Here is a 12,766-nt window from a genome sequence, read left to right on the forward strand (position 1 = left end):
GCTTTAATTATGTTCAATTTGTAACAATGAAAACACATCCCACATATCAGATATTTACATTATGATTCATAACAGTAGAGAAATTACAGTTATGAAGTAGCAACAAAAATAATTTTATGGTTGGGGGTCACCACAACATGAGGAACTGTATTAAAGGGTCTTGGCATTAGGAAGGTTGAGAACCACTGCTAGAGGAAGTCAACTGAAAGTCTGTCCATTTTCTCCCTATTTACAGGAAACACATAGGCCAGGCCAGTGTGGTTCAGAGGCTTGAGCATTGTCCCATGCACCAAGAGGTCGCTGGTTCTATTCCTAGTCAGGCCACATGGGTTGCAAGCTTGATACCCAGAAGGGGTGGGCAGTAGGCATCAGATCAATGTGATGGTTCTCATTGCTATTTCCATCTCTCTCTCCCTTTCCTATCCTCTCTCACTAAATATCAATAAAACCATATTTTTTTTGATGTGTAAACTAATTTGTCAAAACATTTTTAATCACATAAAGAGTTCAATTACATTTCAATCTCGGTTATTATTCTTTTTTCAAAATTTGTTTTATTGCTTAAAGTATTACAAAGAGTATTACATATGTCTCCTTTTTCCCCCCCTTGACTTTCCCCAGCCTCCCCTACCCCGCAGTGTCTTGTGTCCATTGGTTATGCTTATACGCACGCATACAAGTCCTTTGGTTGATCTCTTACCCCCTCCCTCTCCAACCCTCCCAGGTCTTCCTGCTGTAGTTTGACAGTCTGTTTGTTGTTTTATTTTTTTAAGTTAAAGAAAGCACATATCTCAACATCACTAACCAGGGATATGCAGATGAAAGCCTTAATGAAGTACCAGCTCACTCCTCTCAAAATGGCTGTCATCAAAATATGAATAACTAACAAGTTTTGGCGAGAATATGGAGAAAAGAGAAAGCCTCATGCACTGTTCAAGTGATTGTAAATTGGTACAGTCACTGTGGAAAGCAGCATGGACACTCCTCAAAAAATTGGAAATAGAACTGCCATTCCACTTCGGGGTATGTATCCAACAGAAACATGAACACGAATTTGAAAAGATATTCACACCCATATTCACTGCAGCAAGATTTACAATAGCCAGGATATGGAAGCAGCATAGATGTTTTTCCATAGATAAATGAATAAAGAAGGTGCAGTATATATATATTATATGTATATAAGATTATATATGTGTGTATATACATGTATCCTCAGACATAAAAAAGAATGAAATCTTTCCATTTAGGACAACATGCATCGACCAAAAGGATGTTATGCTAAGTGAAATAAGATAAAGAAAGACAAGTACTGTTTGATCTCACTTACCTGTGCAATCTAAAACAACAAAACAAACAAAACAGAAACACACCCTGTAGCTACAGAGAACAAACTGATGGTTGCCAGAGGATAGTTGAGGAGAGGGATGAAATAAAGAATATGAATAAGAAGTAAGAACTTCCAGTTATAAAATATGTAATCCACTGGGATCTAGTCCACAGCACAGAGAATGTGTTAATTATTGAAATAACTTTGCTCGGTGACAGATGGTTACTAGACTTTTCACTGTGAACCCAGCATAAGATATGTGAACGTCAAACCACTATGTCATACACCTGAAAGTAATATATTGTGTACCAAGTAGATTTTTAAAAAAATTAAAAATTAACAAAGCAGTGCTTTGGCCTTCACATATTGCCATGTGAGAATAGGATGCTTTGGAGCCATAGCCAATTACTGACCAGGAAAGCAGACATAAACACTGACAACCTCACAGCTGAATAAGGGACAACACCTGGGATCCTTATGTCATCACTGAGCCACCAAAACAATCCTGGTTCCTATTGTTTCAGCCTCTTAATTAGGCCACCTATTATCTGAAGCTAACAGCATTCTATCTGATAAGTTCCCAAGATCTACAAGGTAAGATCTAGTCCTTTCTGTAGTACTAAGGGCTTTCATAAGCCTGCCTTAGCTAAGCACTCACCTCATTCCCAACCATTCCCGTAGCGCACATTTTCACATTGAAACGGTACTGCTCATGAATCCCATAAACTTCACGTGTGCATCTTAGCTCTTACCCTGCTGTTCCTGCTGCCTAACGTGTAATTGCAATACCTGTTCCCCCTGCCAAACATAACCTTTCTGCCCCTTTACCTGGCAAACTTCTCCTCCATCTGCATGCTTACTTTAAATCCCACCCAGATTTTAATTTTTTAAATTTTTATAGTGTGTGTGTGTGAATTTTAGAGGACATTTATTAAAGTTGGGGATAGTGAAACAAGAAAGGGATGGAGAAATTAGCCTAGGCTCACTAAGTAGTCAGACAAAAGAGGGTCTTGGGGACAGGTTTATAGGGTTTGCCCGGGATAAATTGCCACTGACCATTGTTGCTCTGGTTGTAAGCCTCCTGGGGTCCCTCAGAGTTTGGGAGATACATCCCTGTGGGAAAAGAAATGGAGAAAGACTTGGGCGTGCAAGCACACCTTTATTTTTATTTGATTTTTAACTACTTAAAAACATTGATTAGAGAGAGAAAAGGAGAGAACTTCGACTTATTGTTCCACTTATTTATGCATTCATTGGTTGGTTCTGGTATGTAGCATGACCAGGGATGAAACCCACAACTTTGGCATATTGGTAACAATGCTTTAAGGACTGACCTACACGGCCAAGGCCTCACCCACATTTTTAAAACTCTAATTCTCATCATGGACTTAAAGTGGCTGGCACATACTTCACATCAATAAAATAAATGATAATTATAAAGTCCTAGTGCATTCTACCACCTGGTAAGCACTGAATAAAGTATAGTAAGTAATAGGAATGACAATGACATTAACAAATTCTTAGAGGGCAGGGACTGTGTTTTTAAAATATTTCAATTCTGCAACATAAGAATGTCATTCAGTACCTAAAAGGCACCTGAGAGTTAAATAGTAGACCAGTAAGTAAATTAATAATTAGATTTTGGGAAAAAATTGAAAATTCTGCTGAAAAAAAACACACACAAAAAACAGAAATAAACCAGGGACAGCGCTCTCATATTATGAGAAACTTCAGGGTCAAAACACCATTTCATCCTTGTATTTCCTAAAAGTTGCAAAACCGGCCTACACAAGTCCTCTGATAAAGGTCTACCAAGTCCAAGGTGTCCTCATACATTTCCAATTGCACAATTAACTAGGAGCCACATCTGGGTAGCACTATGGCATTTTTGTCATTGTGAAAAACTTTTGTACTTTTATTGTAATTTGTAGGAGTCCTGAATTGGGTTATTTGAATACTTATTATGATTACCTTCTGATCAATGGTAACAGAGTATCTTGTTCTAAGAAATGACAATGTCCTGACAATTATCCAACAAACAGAAGGAAACATCTTGTTCTACTGAATCATCATATCTCATTCTGTCTTGACATTTGAGGAATAAAGGTGATAACAGTGAGATCTTGTTGGCATTATATATGAAATACTCCATGATTCTCAACAGGTTTGGCCTTTCTGACTTCTGTGCTGTCGGTAGGTATCTTTGAAAAATAACCTCATTGGGCCCTGACAGCACAGCTCAGTGGTTGATCATTGACCTATGAAACTGGAGATCAAAGTTTGATTCACAGTCAGGGCACAGGCTCCCTTTGCAGGCTCGATCCCCAGTGTGGGGTGTGCAGGAGGCAGCTGATCAATGATTCTCTCTCATCATTGATGATCCTATGCCTCTTCCTTGTCCTTCCTCTCTGAAATCAAGAAAAACAATCTCATTGAGCGTTGTAGTTCAACTAAGTTCTGTAGTTCTTATTTTTTGCCATTTGTTTGTGGTACCAGGAAAATATTGTTGAGTTCCCAGTTTTAGTGACTTTTTTAGTGAGACAAATCACTATGAAAAAACAGGTTTTCATTTACTAAATGTAATCTACTGGCTGTAAAAACTAAACAAAAGATTCATTTTTAAAACAAGTCCAATTAGTTACAAAATGAATATAGAGGAAACATACAACAACGTAACTTAAAGTCATTTTTCTTTTTTACATAAAGATATCGTATAGGATTTTAGGGTTAAGGACTAAATAAATGAACCTCTTTTCACTGTTGCCCCAGGTATTAAAATTACCTATAATTAACTGTTTTAATAATACCGAATACTATTCTATTAAGAAAGAGATTAAGAAAAACTATACATGCAACTTACACATTATTTGTGGGTTTTCTTTTATTGCTCTTTCATTAGCAAAACTTACTCTTAATTCATCCATGGTAGGACAACCAAGAGTAATTCACTATCAGAAGTCTTACCAAGATTGCTACCGTCAGAAGATCTTATAGGTCTTTCTTCTTTATATTTCGAAGGTAGTTGTTGTTCGCTATCAATTAAAAAAAAGGTTATAAATAATATTACTATGTCAATAGACACATAAAAATATTTCCCTAATATTTTAAATTCTTAGAATATTTCAGATAACATCAGAGTCAATATTAAAACTTTAATTCTACTATACACTTCAAACTTGTAAGTTCTACAAACTTCTTATGAAGCATGTAATTTTTTTTTTTAAAGCACGAAACAGTCAGGATTTGAGGGTAACATAGTTTGGTGAATTAACTAGAGTTAACTTGACATAATGGCAAGTCTCTTGAACTCAGACATCCCTGTTCTATAACCAACAGCTATTTTTTCTCAAACAAGTCACTTTTCTATGGCTCAAGGTCCTCCTCTACAAAATAATAGTTTTACTACCTTACTTTTGAAGGTTGTTTGGAGAATTAAATGACATAATACAGCAAAAAGAGATGCTTGGAGAAACAGCAAGGCAAAGGAAAACTCTCATCATGAGCTTTATTTTTTGAAACTAATTTAGAATCCAAATGAAATCCCAATGTGGGTTTTTCATAGTTTCTAACATTCAAATGTTGCAGTTCTCAGAAAATATTAACTAGAGGCCCGGTGTACAAAATTCGTGCACTCGAGGCAGGGAAGTCCCTCAGCTTGGCCTGTGCCCTCTCACAGTCCAGGAGCCCTCGGGGGATGTCCAACTGCCGGCTTAGGCCTGCCCTCAAGCCGGCAGTCAGACATCCTTAGTGCTGCAGCGGTGGTGGTAAAGGCTCCCGCCACTGCCACTGTGCTTGGTAGTCATGAGGCCATCTCAGGGCTTCTGGCTGAGTGACACTCCTCCTGTGGGAGTGCAATGACTACCAGGGGGAAGCTCCTGTGTTAAGTTTCTGCCCACTGGTGGTCAGTGTGCGTCATAGCAATTGGTCATTCTGCCATTTGGTTGACTTGCCTATTAGCATTTTATTATATAGGATGGAACTACTTGATAGTCAATGTGCCCCACTGAGGGGTCCTGGATTGAGGGAGGGCGCAGGCCAGGCAGAGGGACCCCACTGGTGCACAATTGGAGCTGGGGAGGGAAGCAGGAGGTTGGCCAGCCAGGGAGGGACCACAGAAGAGCTCCAGGGCATGTCTGGCCCATCTCGCTCAGTCCCAATTGGCTGGACCCCAGCAGCAAGCTAACCTACCAGTTGGAGCATCTGCCCTCTGGTGATCAGTGCACATCACAGTGAACAGTTGAGCAGCCTTACCATATCATTAACACATTATGCTTTTATTGGTTGAATGGATGACCAGACAACCAGACACTTAGCATATTAGGTTTTTATTATATAGGATTTTGGTTATTACCTATTCTTTCTTTGGGGTTTATAATTCAGGGTTTTTTAGCTACTATATAACTTGCAACTAAATGTATGTATAAATACATTACCTCATGAAGTCCGATAACACAATGCTCCCTTATTTTTGTTGTGAATCATGTCGACCGCAGAAAACTAATAGAAGTCAGGATGTGGCCTGGACCACTACTATCCCTTCCCTATCTACTCACACTGTGAACCAGCAGATCTTTATGAGAATGATGCTTAATATCCCTGTCCACACCCAACTGGGTTGGATGACAGAATCCTACCTGTCACTAATGGATACTGATGAGTCATTATGGGGCCTTAACAATTGTAAGGACCAATAACCTACTCTTGAATCAGAGATTTCTAACTGGCTTCCATGTGAGGCATAATTTAAAATATTTTGAAACCTGAGGTAAATTAAACTCACTTGGGAATGTTTCATTCTTATGGCAAAGAGATCCTTTGAGGGGCCAACCTCAGTTATGGAGTCTCAGGCAGGCTGCTGCCTACTTCTCTGGGAAAGGCGACATGGGACCTTCCATTACCTGAACAAAGATGTTCTAGTGTCCTTGGGGGGTAGGTCTGGTAACAAAGGAGAAAGTCTGGTCTTTTCCTGCAGCTTTATTTCAGTCTCTCTGACAGCTTAGAATAGTTCCAACTCAGCCCTTCATTGTTTCACTGGCCCCAGCTTTAATAAATGTACCCTCCAAATATAAAACAAGGAACGAGCAATTGTACCTTTCCATGTGATTGGTTTTTGAAGCTCTAGTTACTAAAATCTCCACCATTTTCTCTTTGTTTTCATATTTAGCAAGTGAAAGTGGTGTGAAGTCATCCTGTATAAACAGAAAAACAGTTTATAATTTATTAAATTATATAAATATAAACTGAACATTAAAACTTATAAAAGATCCTCTGAACTTACACATATAATATAGAAAGTAAATAAAAAGTAGCCCCTTTTGCCCTGGCTGGTGTTCTCACTGGTTAGAGCATTGGTCTGCCCATGGAAGGGTCCAGGTTTGATTCCCATTCAAAAGATTGTACCTGGGTTGCAGATTTGGTCCCCAGCCCTGGTCTGGGCCTATGCAAGAGGTACCCACACATTAATGTTTCTCTCTCTCACCCCTCATCCTTCCCTCCCTTCCACTTTCTCTAAAATCAATGGAAGATGGGAAATACTCTGGTGAGGAGGAAAAATAAATAAAAGGATCCCCTATCTTCTCACCCCTGTGCAGTCACTGCTGTTCTTCCCTTTAAAATGCCCTGCACTTCCTCTTCAACAGATTAACTGCAGCATCCTTCTCCAAATCTCACTTCCAACATTTACAGTACGGGTTCCCAGAATCTGTGTTCCTATCGTGGTATCCTGTTGTTATTTTGTTGCCTGTGGACTGGGGCTTCCTCTTCCCTCTTGCACTCACCCAGCTCCCCTTGCTGGGGACTAGGCCTCCTCCTCCCACCCATCCCCAGCAGCACCATTTCCTAAGCCCCTGCCAGCACAGCAGCCAGGCCCCAGCATCACTTCACTCCCCCAGGCCTTCAGCCTTAGTGGGCTCTGAGCCCATCTCCCACTCCCAGGCACTAACAGGAAGTTCTTCCTTCTGGAGTGGAAGGGTAGCTGGGAGGCAGAGCTTTGCCCCTTCCATGGACACTACATTTCTCCAGCCCTCCCTGATTGGGCTTTGGAGTGTCTCCATGGTGATAGGGCCTGATCTCTTGTATTCAGTGTATGTATGTGAGAAAGAAAATCTTTGTGTGAAAGGAAGGAAGGAAGGAAGGAAGGAAGGAAGGAAGGAAGGAAGGAAGGAAGGAAGGAAGGAGAAAGAAAGTCCTTGTGCCTGGCTGGTGTGGCTCAGTGGTTGAGTGCTGACCCTAGAACCAGGAGGTCAGGGCACATGTCCAGTGTGTGGGCTGAATCCCCAGATGGGATGGGCAAGAGGCTGCCAATGGATAATTCTTTCACATCATTGATGTTTCTATCTCTCTCCCTCTCCTTTCCTTTCTCTTTAAAATTAATAGAACATATAATTTTTAAAAGGCTTGAAACTAAAGGAAAAACATGTATTTCAAGTATTTTGTAAATAAAGTTACTTGGTCTATACCTTATTTCTTGCTTCCATATTTGCCATACAGGAAAGTAGCTTTTCCACTATCCTGTATTGTGGCCAAGGACAGCATAGTGAAGAGGAGTGTTGCCATGGATGTCCATTACATTTGGATTGGCACCATGGTCTAGAAGAATGGTTGCACATTCCTCTTGGTCATATTGTATAGCCTGTCAGTATTATGCCAAGAAATAGATTATAAGTTCTAGGAATTCAAAGTAAACATTCCACAAGTTTCACCAATGGCTTCTAGTTAAATGAGACAAACTCATTTTTATTCTAAGTAATTAAATTAAACCCCCCTCATGTTGACATAGTTGGCTAATACATACGTGAATGAGAGCTGTTTTGTTGTCAATGTCACAGAGGTTCAATAAGCAATGTCTGCGTGTTAGCAGTCTCACCACTCTCGGATGGCCCTTGCCACAGGCCACATGCAGAGCAGTCCTATGAAAGTGAGAGGACTGCTTAGAGAATTAGAGGGCACCAGATGAAAGCATATAATATCCACATAATTGTAAACATTTCTCTCTATGCCTTCAAAGCAAATATTTAATTTTCTTCTGGAGACAGTACAATTTTTATTAGTTTTTGTTACTCACCACATTAGTGAAGGAAAAGCCTATTTGAATACGGAGAGGATGACCTGGGAATTCAGCTCAACTTGGTTCTGATCCTGTTTTAATTGTCACTTATTAGCTGTCACTTGGCCTTTCTGGGCCTCAATTTCCTCATCAACAAAATGGGGATAAAAATAATAGGAATCTCACAGGACACCACTATTTTTTTTAATGAGAATCTATGCAAAGTGTTTACTACATTAACTTGCACATAAAAAACAGCTTAATAATTGTGATATTAGTATCATTATTACTATTACCGCCACTTTACAAAGACAACATGTCAATTAGCAAACTGATATCATTATACCTACTTTGCATATGTGTTTTAAAGATTAGAAAGAACACAGAATTTCAATTATTCTAAAATGCTTATATTCTCTCACTTTAACATCTCTGACATTGGAATCCAATTTTAAATTCGGAATGTCTTACAGAAGGCCAAGAGACATATGTAAAGATGCTCTAAGAATTGAAACTATCAACTATGAAGTAAACAACCGCCACTCAGAACCATGGGGAAGTTGGCCCAGTGGGAGATCTACAACTGGAGGAAAAGAAAGAAGCACAGTGAGACTGAGTGGGAGCTACGGAGGCACCAAAACCAGAGGTACGCAGTCACACGCCACGCGGGCTGCAAATGGATTCTCGGTTTTTTACGAACCCTCGAATCCTCTGGGCTTGCTCGGGGCGGGTCTCTGAGGCCCCAGATCCCACAGGGAGAGGCGGCCACGGCCTTGCAGTGGTCGGAGAGCGAGGGAAGCTCTGATATGCTCGCCGGCACCGAGGGACAAGAAGTCCTGGTGTCCCGGGGAGGCGAGGGGCGCGGAGACGCCGCCATCGCTATTTCCTCCATGCTGGTGACTCCCTGTGACCCCGCCCTACCCTCAGGGCTGTGCCAGAGGCACAAGAGGGAATGACTGTGCTTTTACAAACTCTCAAATCCACTGAGCTGGTTCGGGCGGGTCTCTGAGGCCCCAGGCCCCAAGGCGAGAGACGGCACGGCCTTCCAGCGGTCAGAAAGCGAGGGAGGCTCTGGCGCTCGGCTGCTCGCCGGCACTGGGGGACGCAAAGTCCTGGTGTCCTGGATAGGCAAGGGGCCGCTGAGTCTCCGCCCCAGCGACTCCCGGTGATCCCGCCCTAAGCAATTTACATTCCCATCTGGGCTGTGCCAGACCCACAAGTAGAAGCGCCTTTTCTTCTGCAAACTTTCAAATCCACTGAGCTGGTTCAGGCGGGATCATGAAGCACCAGACCCTACAGGGAGAGGCAGCACGGCCTTGCAGCCATCAGAAAGCGAGGGAGACTCTGTTGCACAGCTGTTCGCCGGCACTGGGGGACACAAAGCCCTGGCAGAGATTCAAGGGGCCGCGGAGACTCAGCCAGTGCTATTTGCTTCGCCATGGCGACTCCCTGAGACTCAGCCCTAATCAATTTACATCCCCATCCAAGCTGTGCCAGGTGCACAAAAAGACCCACCTGCGCTTTTGCAGCCTATCCCAACAAATTGCAGACTTCAACTGCTCGCAGCCATGAGAGACACACTCAAGAAGCAGACCCAGGAGAACCAGGATGGCGGCATAAGGAAGAGACCTGTGCGTGCTACCTCGCACAACAACATCGAAACTACCAAATATCAGACAAACACCTATCATACAGAACCATGGGAAACTTGGCCCAGTGGAAGCTCTACAACTGGAAGGAGAGAAAGAACATTGAGACTGAGTAGGATGTGACACCAAGTACAGAGCCCAACCCAACAAACTGCAGATTTCAACTCCTCGCATAGAAAGAAGCGCATTGAGACTGAGTAGGATGTGCTGAAGCACCATGTACAGAGCCCATCCCAGCAGGCTGCAGATTTCAGCTCCTTGCATCTGGGAGGGACGCAATCGGGGGGCAGAGTCGGGTCCGGGGCCGGCCAGGGCTGGGCCTGACTCGGCCGGCACTGTGGAACTGCTGTACCAGCAAGCGCACAAACATGCCCACTGGTCCCAGTCTCTGGTGGGGCGCTGGGGGACAGCAGACAGGCAGTCTGTGCACTTGGTGGAGGGCAGGAGCGCTGGATGTGCAACCACCAGGAATGCCTGGAGATTTTGTCTAGTGGGGAGCCGCCGGCAGGGGACAGAGGGCCAAACTTCCTGTTTCCCCGGTAAGGCTGGGATGGCCCCGGTGAGGTTGAAACGGTCCAGGTGTGGTAGGGACGACCCCGGTCAGGTCGAAACGGCCCCGGTGTGGTAGGGACAACCCCGGTCAGGTTGAAACAGCCCCGGTGTGGTAGGGACAACCCCGGTGAGTTGAAACGGCCCCCGTGAGGTAGGGACAACCCCAGTCAGGTCGAAACGGCCCCGGTGTGGTAGGGACGACCCCGGTGAGGTTGAAACAGCCCCCGTGAGGTAGGGACGACCCCAGTCAGGTCGAAACGGCCCCGGCATGGTAGGGACAACCCCAGTCAGGTTGAAACGGCCCCCGTGAGGTAGGGACGACCCCGGTGAGGTTGAAACGGCCCCCGTGAGGTAGGGACGACCCCAGTCAGGTCGAAACGGCCCCGGCGTGGTAGGGACAACCCCGGTCAGGTTGAAACGGCCCCCGTGAGGTAGGGACGACCCCGGTGAGGTTGAAACAGCCCCCGTGAGGTAGGGACGACCCCAGTCAGGTCGAAACGGCCCCGGCGTGGTAGGGACAACCCCGGTCAGGTTGGAACGGCCCCCGTGAGGTAGGGACGACCCCAGTCAGGTCGAAACGGCCCCGGTGTGGTAGGGACAACCCCGGTCAGGTTGAAACAGCCCCGGTGTGGTAGGGACAACCCCGGTGAGGTTGAAACGGCCCCCGTGAGGTAGGGACGACCCCAGTCAGGTCGAAACGGCCCCGGCGTGGTAGGGTCAACCCCGGTCAGGTTGAAACGGCCCCCGTGAGGTAGGGACGACCCCAGTCAGGTCGAAACGGCCCCGGTGTGGTAGGGACGACCCCGGTGAGGTTGAAACAGCCCCCGTGAGGTAGGGACGACCCCAGTTAGGTCGAAACGGCCCCGGTGTGGTAGGGACGACCCCGGTGAGGTTGAAACAGCCCCCGTGAGGTAGGGACGACCCCAGTCAGGTCGAAACGGCCCCGGCGTGGTAGGGACAACCCCGGTCAGGTTGAAACGGCCCCCGTGAGGTAGGGACGACCCCGGTGAGGTTGAAACAGCCCCCGTGAGGTAGGGACGACCCCAGTCAGGTCGAAACGGCCCCGGCGTGGTAGGGACAACCCCGGTCAGGTTGAAACAGCCCCGGCGTGGTAGGGACAACCCCGGTCAGGTCGAAACGGCCCCGGTGTGGTTGGGACAACCCCGGTGAGGTTGAAACGGCCCCCGTGAGGTAGGGACAACCTTGGTCAGGTCGTAACGGCCCCGGTGTGGTAGGGACAGCCCCGGTCAGGTTGAAACGGCCCCGGTGTGGTAGCGACAACCCCAGTCAGGTTGAAACGGCCCTGGTGTGGTAGGGACGACCCCGGTGAGGTTGAAACGGCCCTGGTGAGGCTCAGACGGCCCTGGTGAGGTTGAGACTACTCCAGTGAGGTTGGGACAAATAAAGGGGACCAGTATGGACTGATGAACAGGGGTAGATACAGAAGCAGAGCAACATTGAACAGAATGTTAAACTACAATGGGGAGCCTGGGGAGGGTTGGGGGGGGATTAAGAGACCAACTGAAGGACTTATATGCATGCATTTAAGATTAACCAATGGACACAAGACACGGGGGGGGGGGGGCGGGGGGTAGGGGCCGGGGGAATGTCATGGGGGGGAAAAAGGAGACATATGTAATACTCTTTGTAATACTTTAAGAAATAAAAATTATTATTGAAAAAAAAAAAAAAAAAAAAAAAAAAAAAAAAAAAAAAAAAAAGATGCTCTAAGTCACTAATCACCCGAGAGAAGCAAATTAAAATGACAACCAGGTACCATCTCACACCTGTCAGAATGGCTATCATCAACAAATCAATAAACAACAAGTGCTGGTGAGGATGTGGAGAAAAAGGAATCCTTCTACACTGCTGTGGTGGGAGTGCAGACTGGTGCAGCCACTGTGGAAAACAGTATGGAGTTTCCTCAAAAAATTAAAAATGGAACTTCCATTTGACCCAGCAATCCCACTTCTAGGAAAATATCACCAGAAATAAGAAACACCAATCAGAAAGAATATACGCACCCCTATGTTCATAGCAGCACAATTTATAATAGCTAAAATTTGGAAACAGCCTAAGTGCCCAGCAGCAGATGAATGGATTAAAAACCAGTGGTATACCTACACAATGGAATATTATCATCTACACTAATAAAAGGGTAATATGTTAACTAGACCAGATAGACCAGAC

The 12,766-nt window shown here is 44.8% G+C and overlaps 1 protein-coding gene across 5 annotated transcripts in view; it reads right to left on the minus strand.

Moving 5' to 3' along the window:
* Nucleotides 1-12,766, minus strand: part of LOC139021487 (ankyrin repeat domain-containing protein 26-like) — a 190,481-nt gene that overhangs the window by 100,887 nt on the left and 76,828 nt on the right. For 4 of the 5 annotated variants that reach the window (XM_070431883.1, XM_070431898.1, XM_070431878.1 and 1 more), the window contains exons 1-4: nucleotides 7,789-7,837; nucleotides 6,422-6,519; nucleotides 4,295-4,362; nucleotides 2,387-2,443 (exon numbers count right to left, since the gene is read on the minus strand). The exons of the other annotated variant lie outside the window; for it this stretch is intronic. In XM_070431883.1, coding sequence (XP_070287984.1) covers nucleotides 2,387-2,443; nucleotides 4,295-4,362; nucleotides 6,422-6,519; nucleotides 7,789-7,815 — 250 coding nt within the window. In that variant the 5' untranslated portion in view covers nucleotides 7,816-7,837. Of the gene's footprint in view, nucleotides 1-2,386; nucleotides 2,444-4,294; nucleotides 4,363-6,421; nucleotides 6,520-7,788; nucleotides 7,838-12,766 lie in introns of those variants that run through there. 5 annotated transcript variants of the gene reach the window in all.

This window comes from Myotis yumanensis, unplaced genomic scaffold, assembly GCF_028538775.1.
Source record: "Myotis yumanensis isolate MYYU_CA2020_CCGP unplaced genomic scaffold, mMyoYum1.0.hap1 SCAF_1, whole genome shotgun sequence".
Classification (NCBI taxonomy): domain Eukaryota; kingdom Metazoa; phylum Chordata; class Mammalia; order Chiroptera; family Vespertilionidae; genus Myotis; species Myotis yumanensis.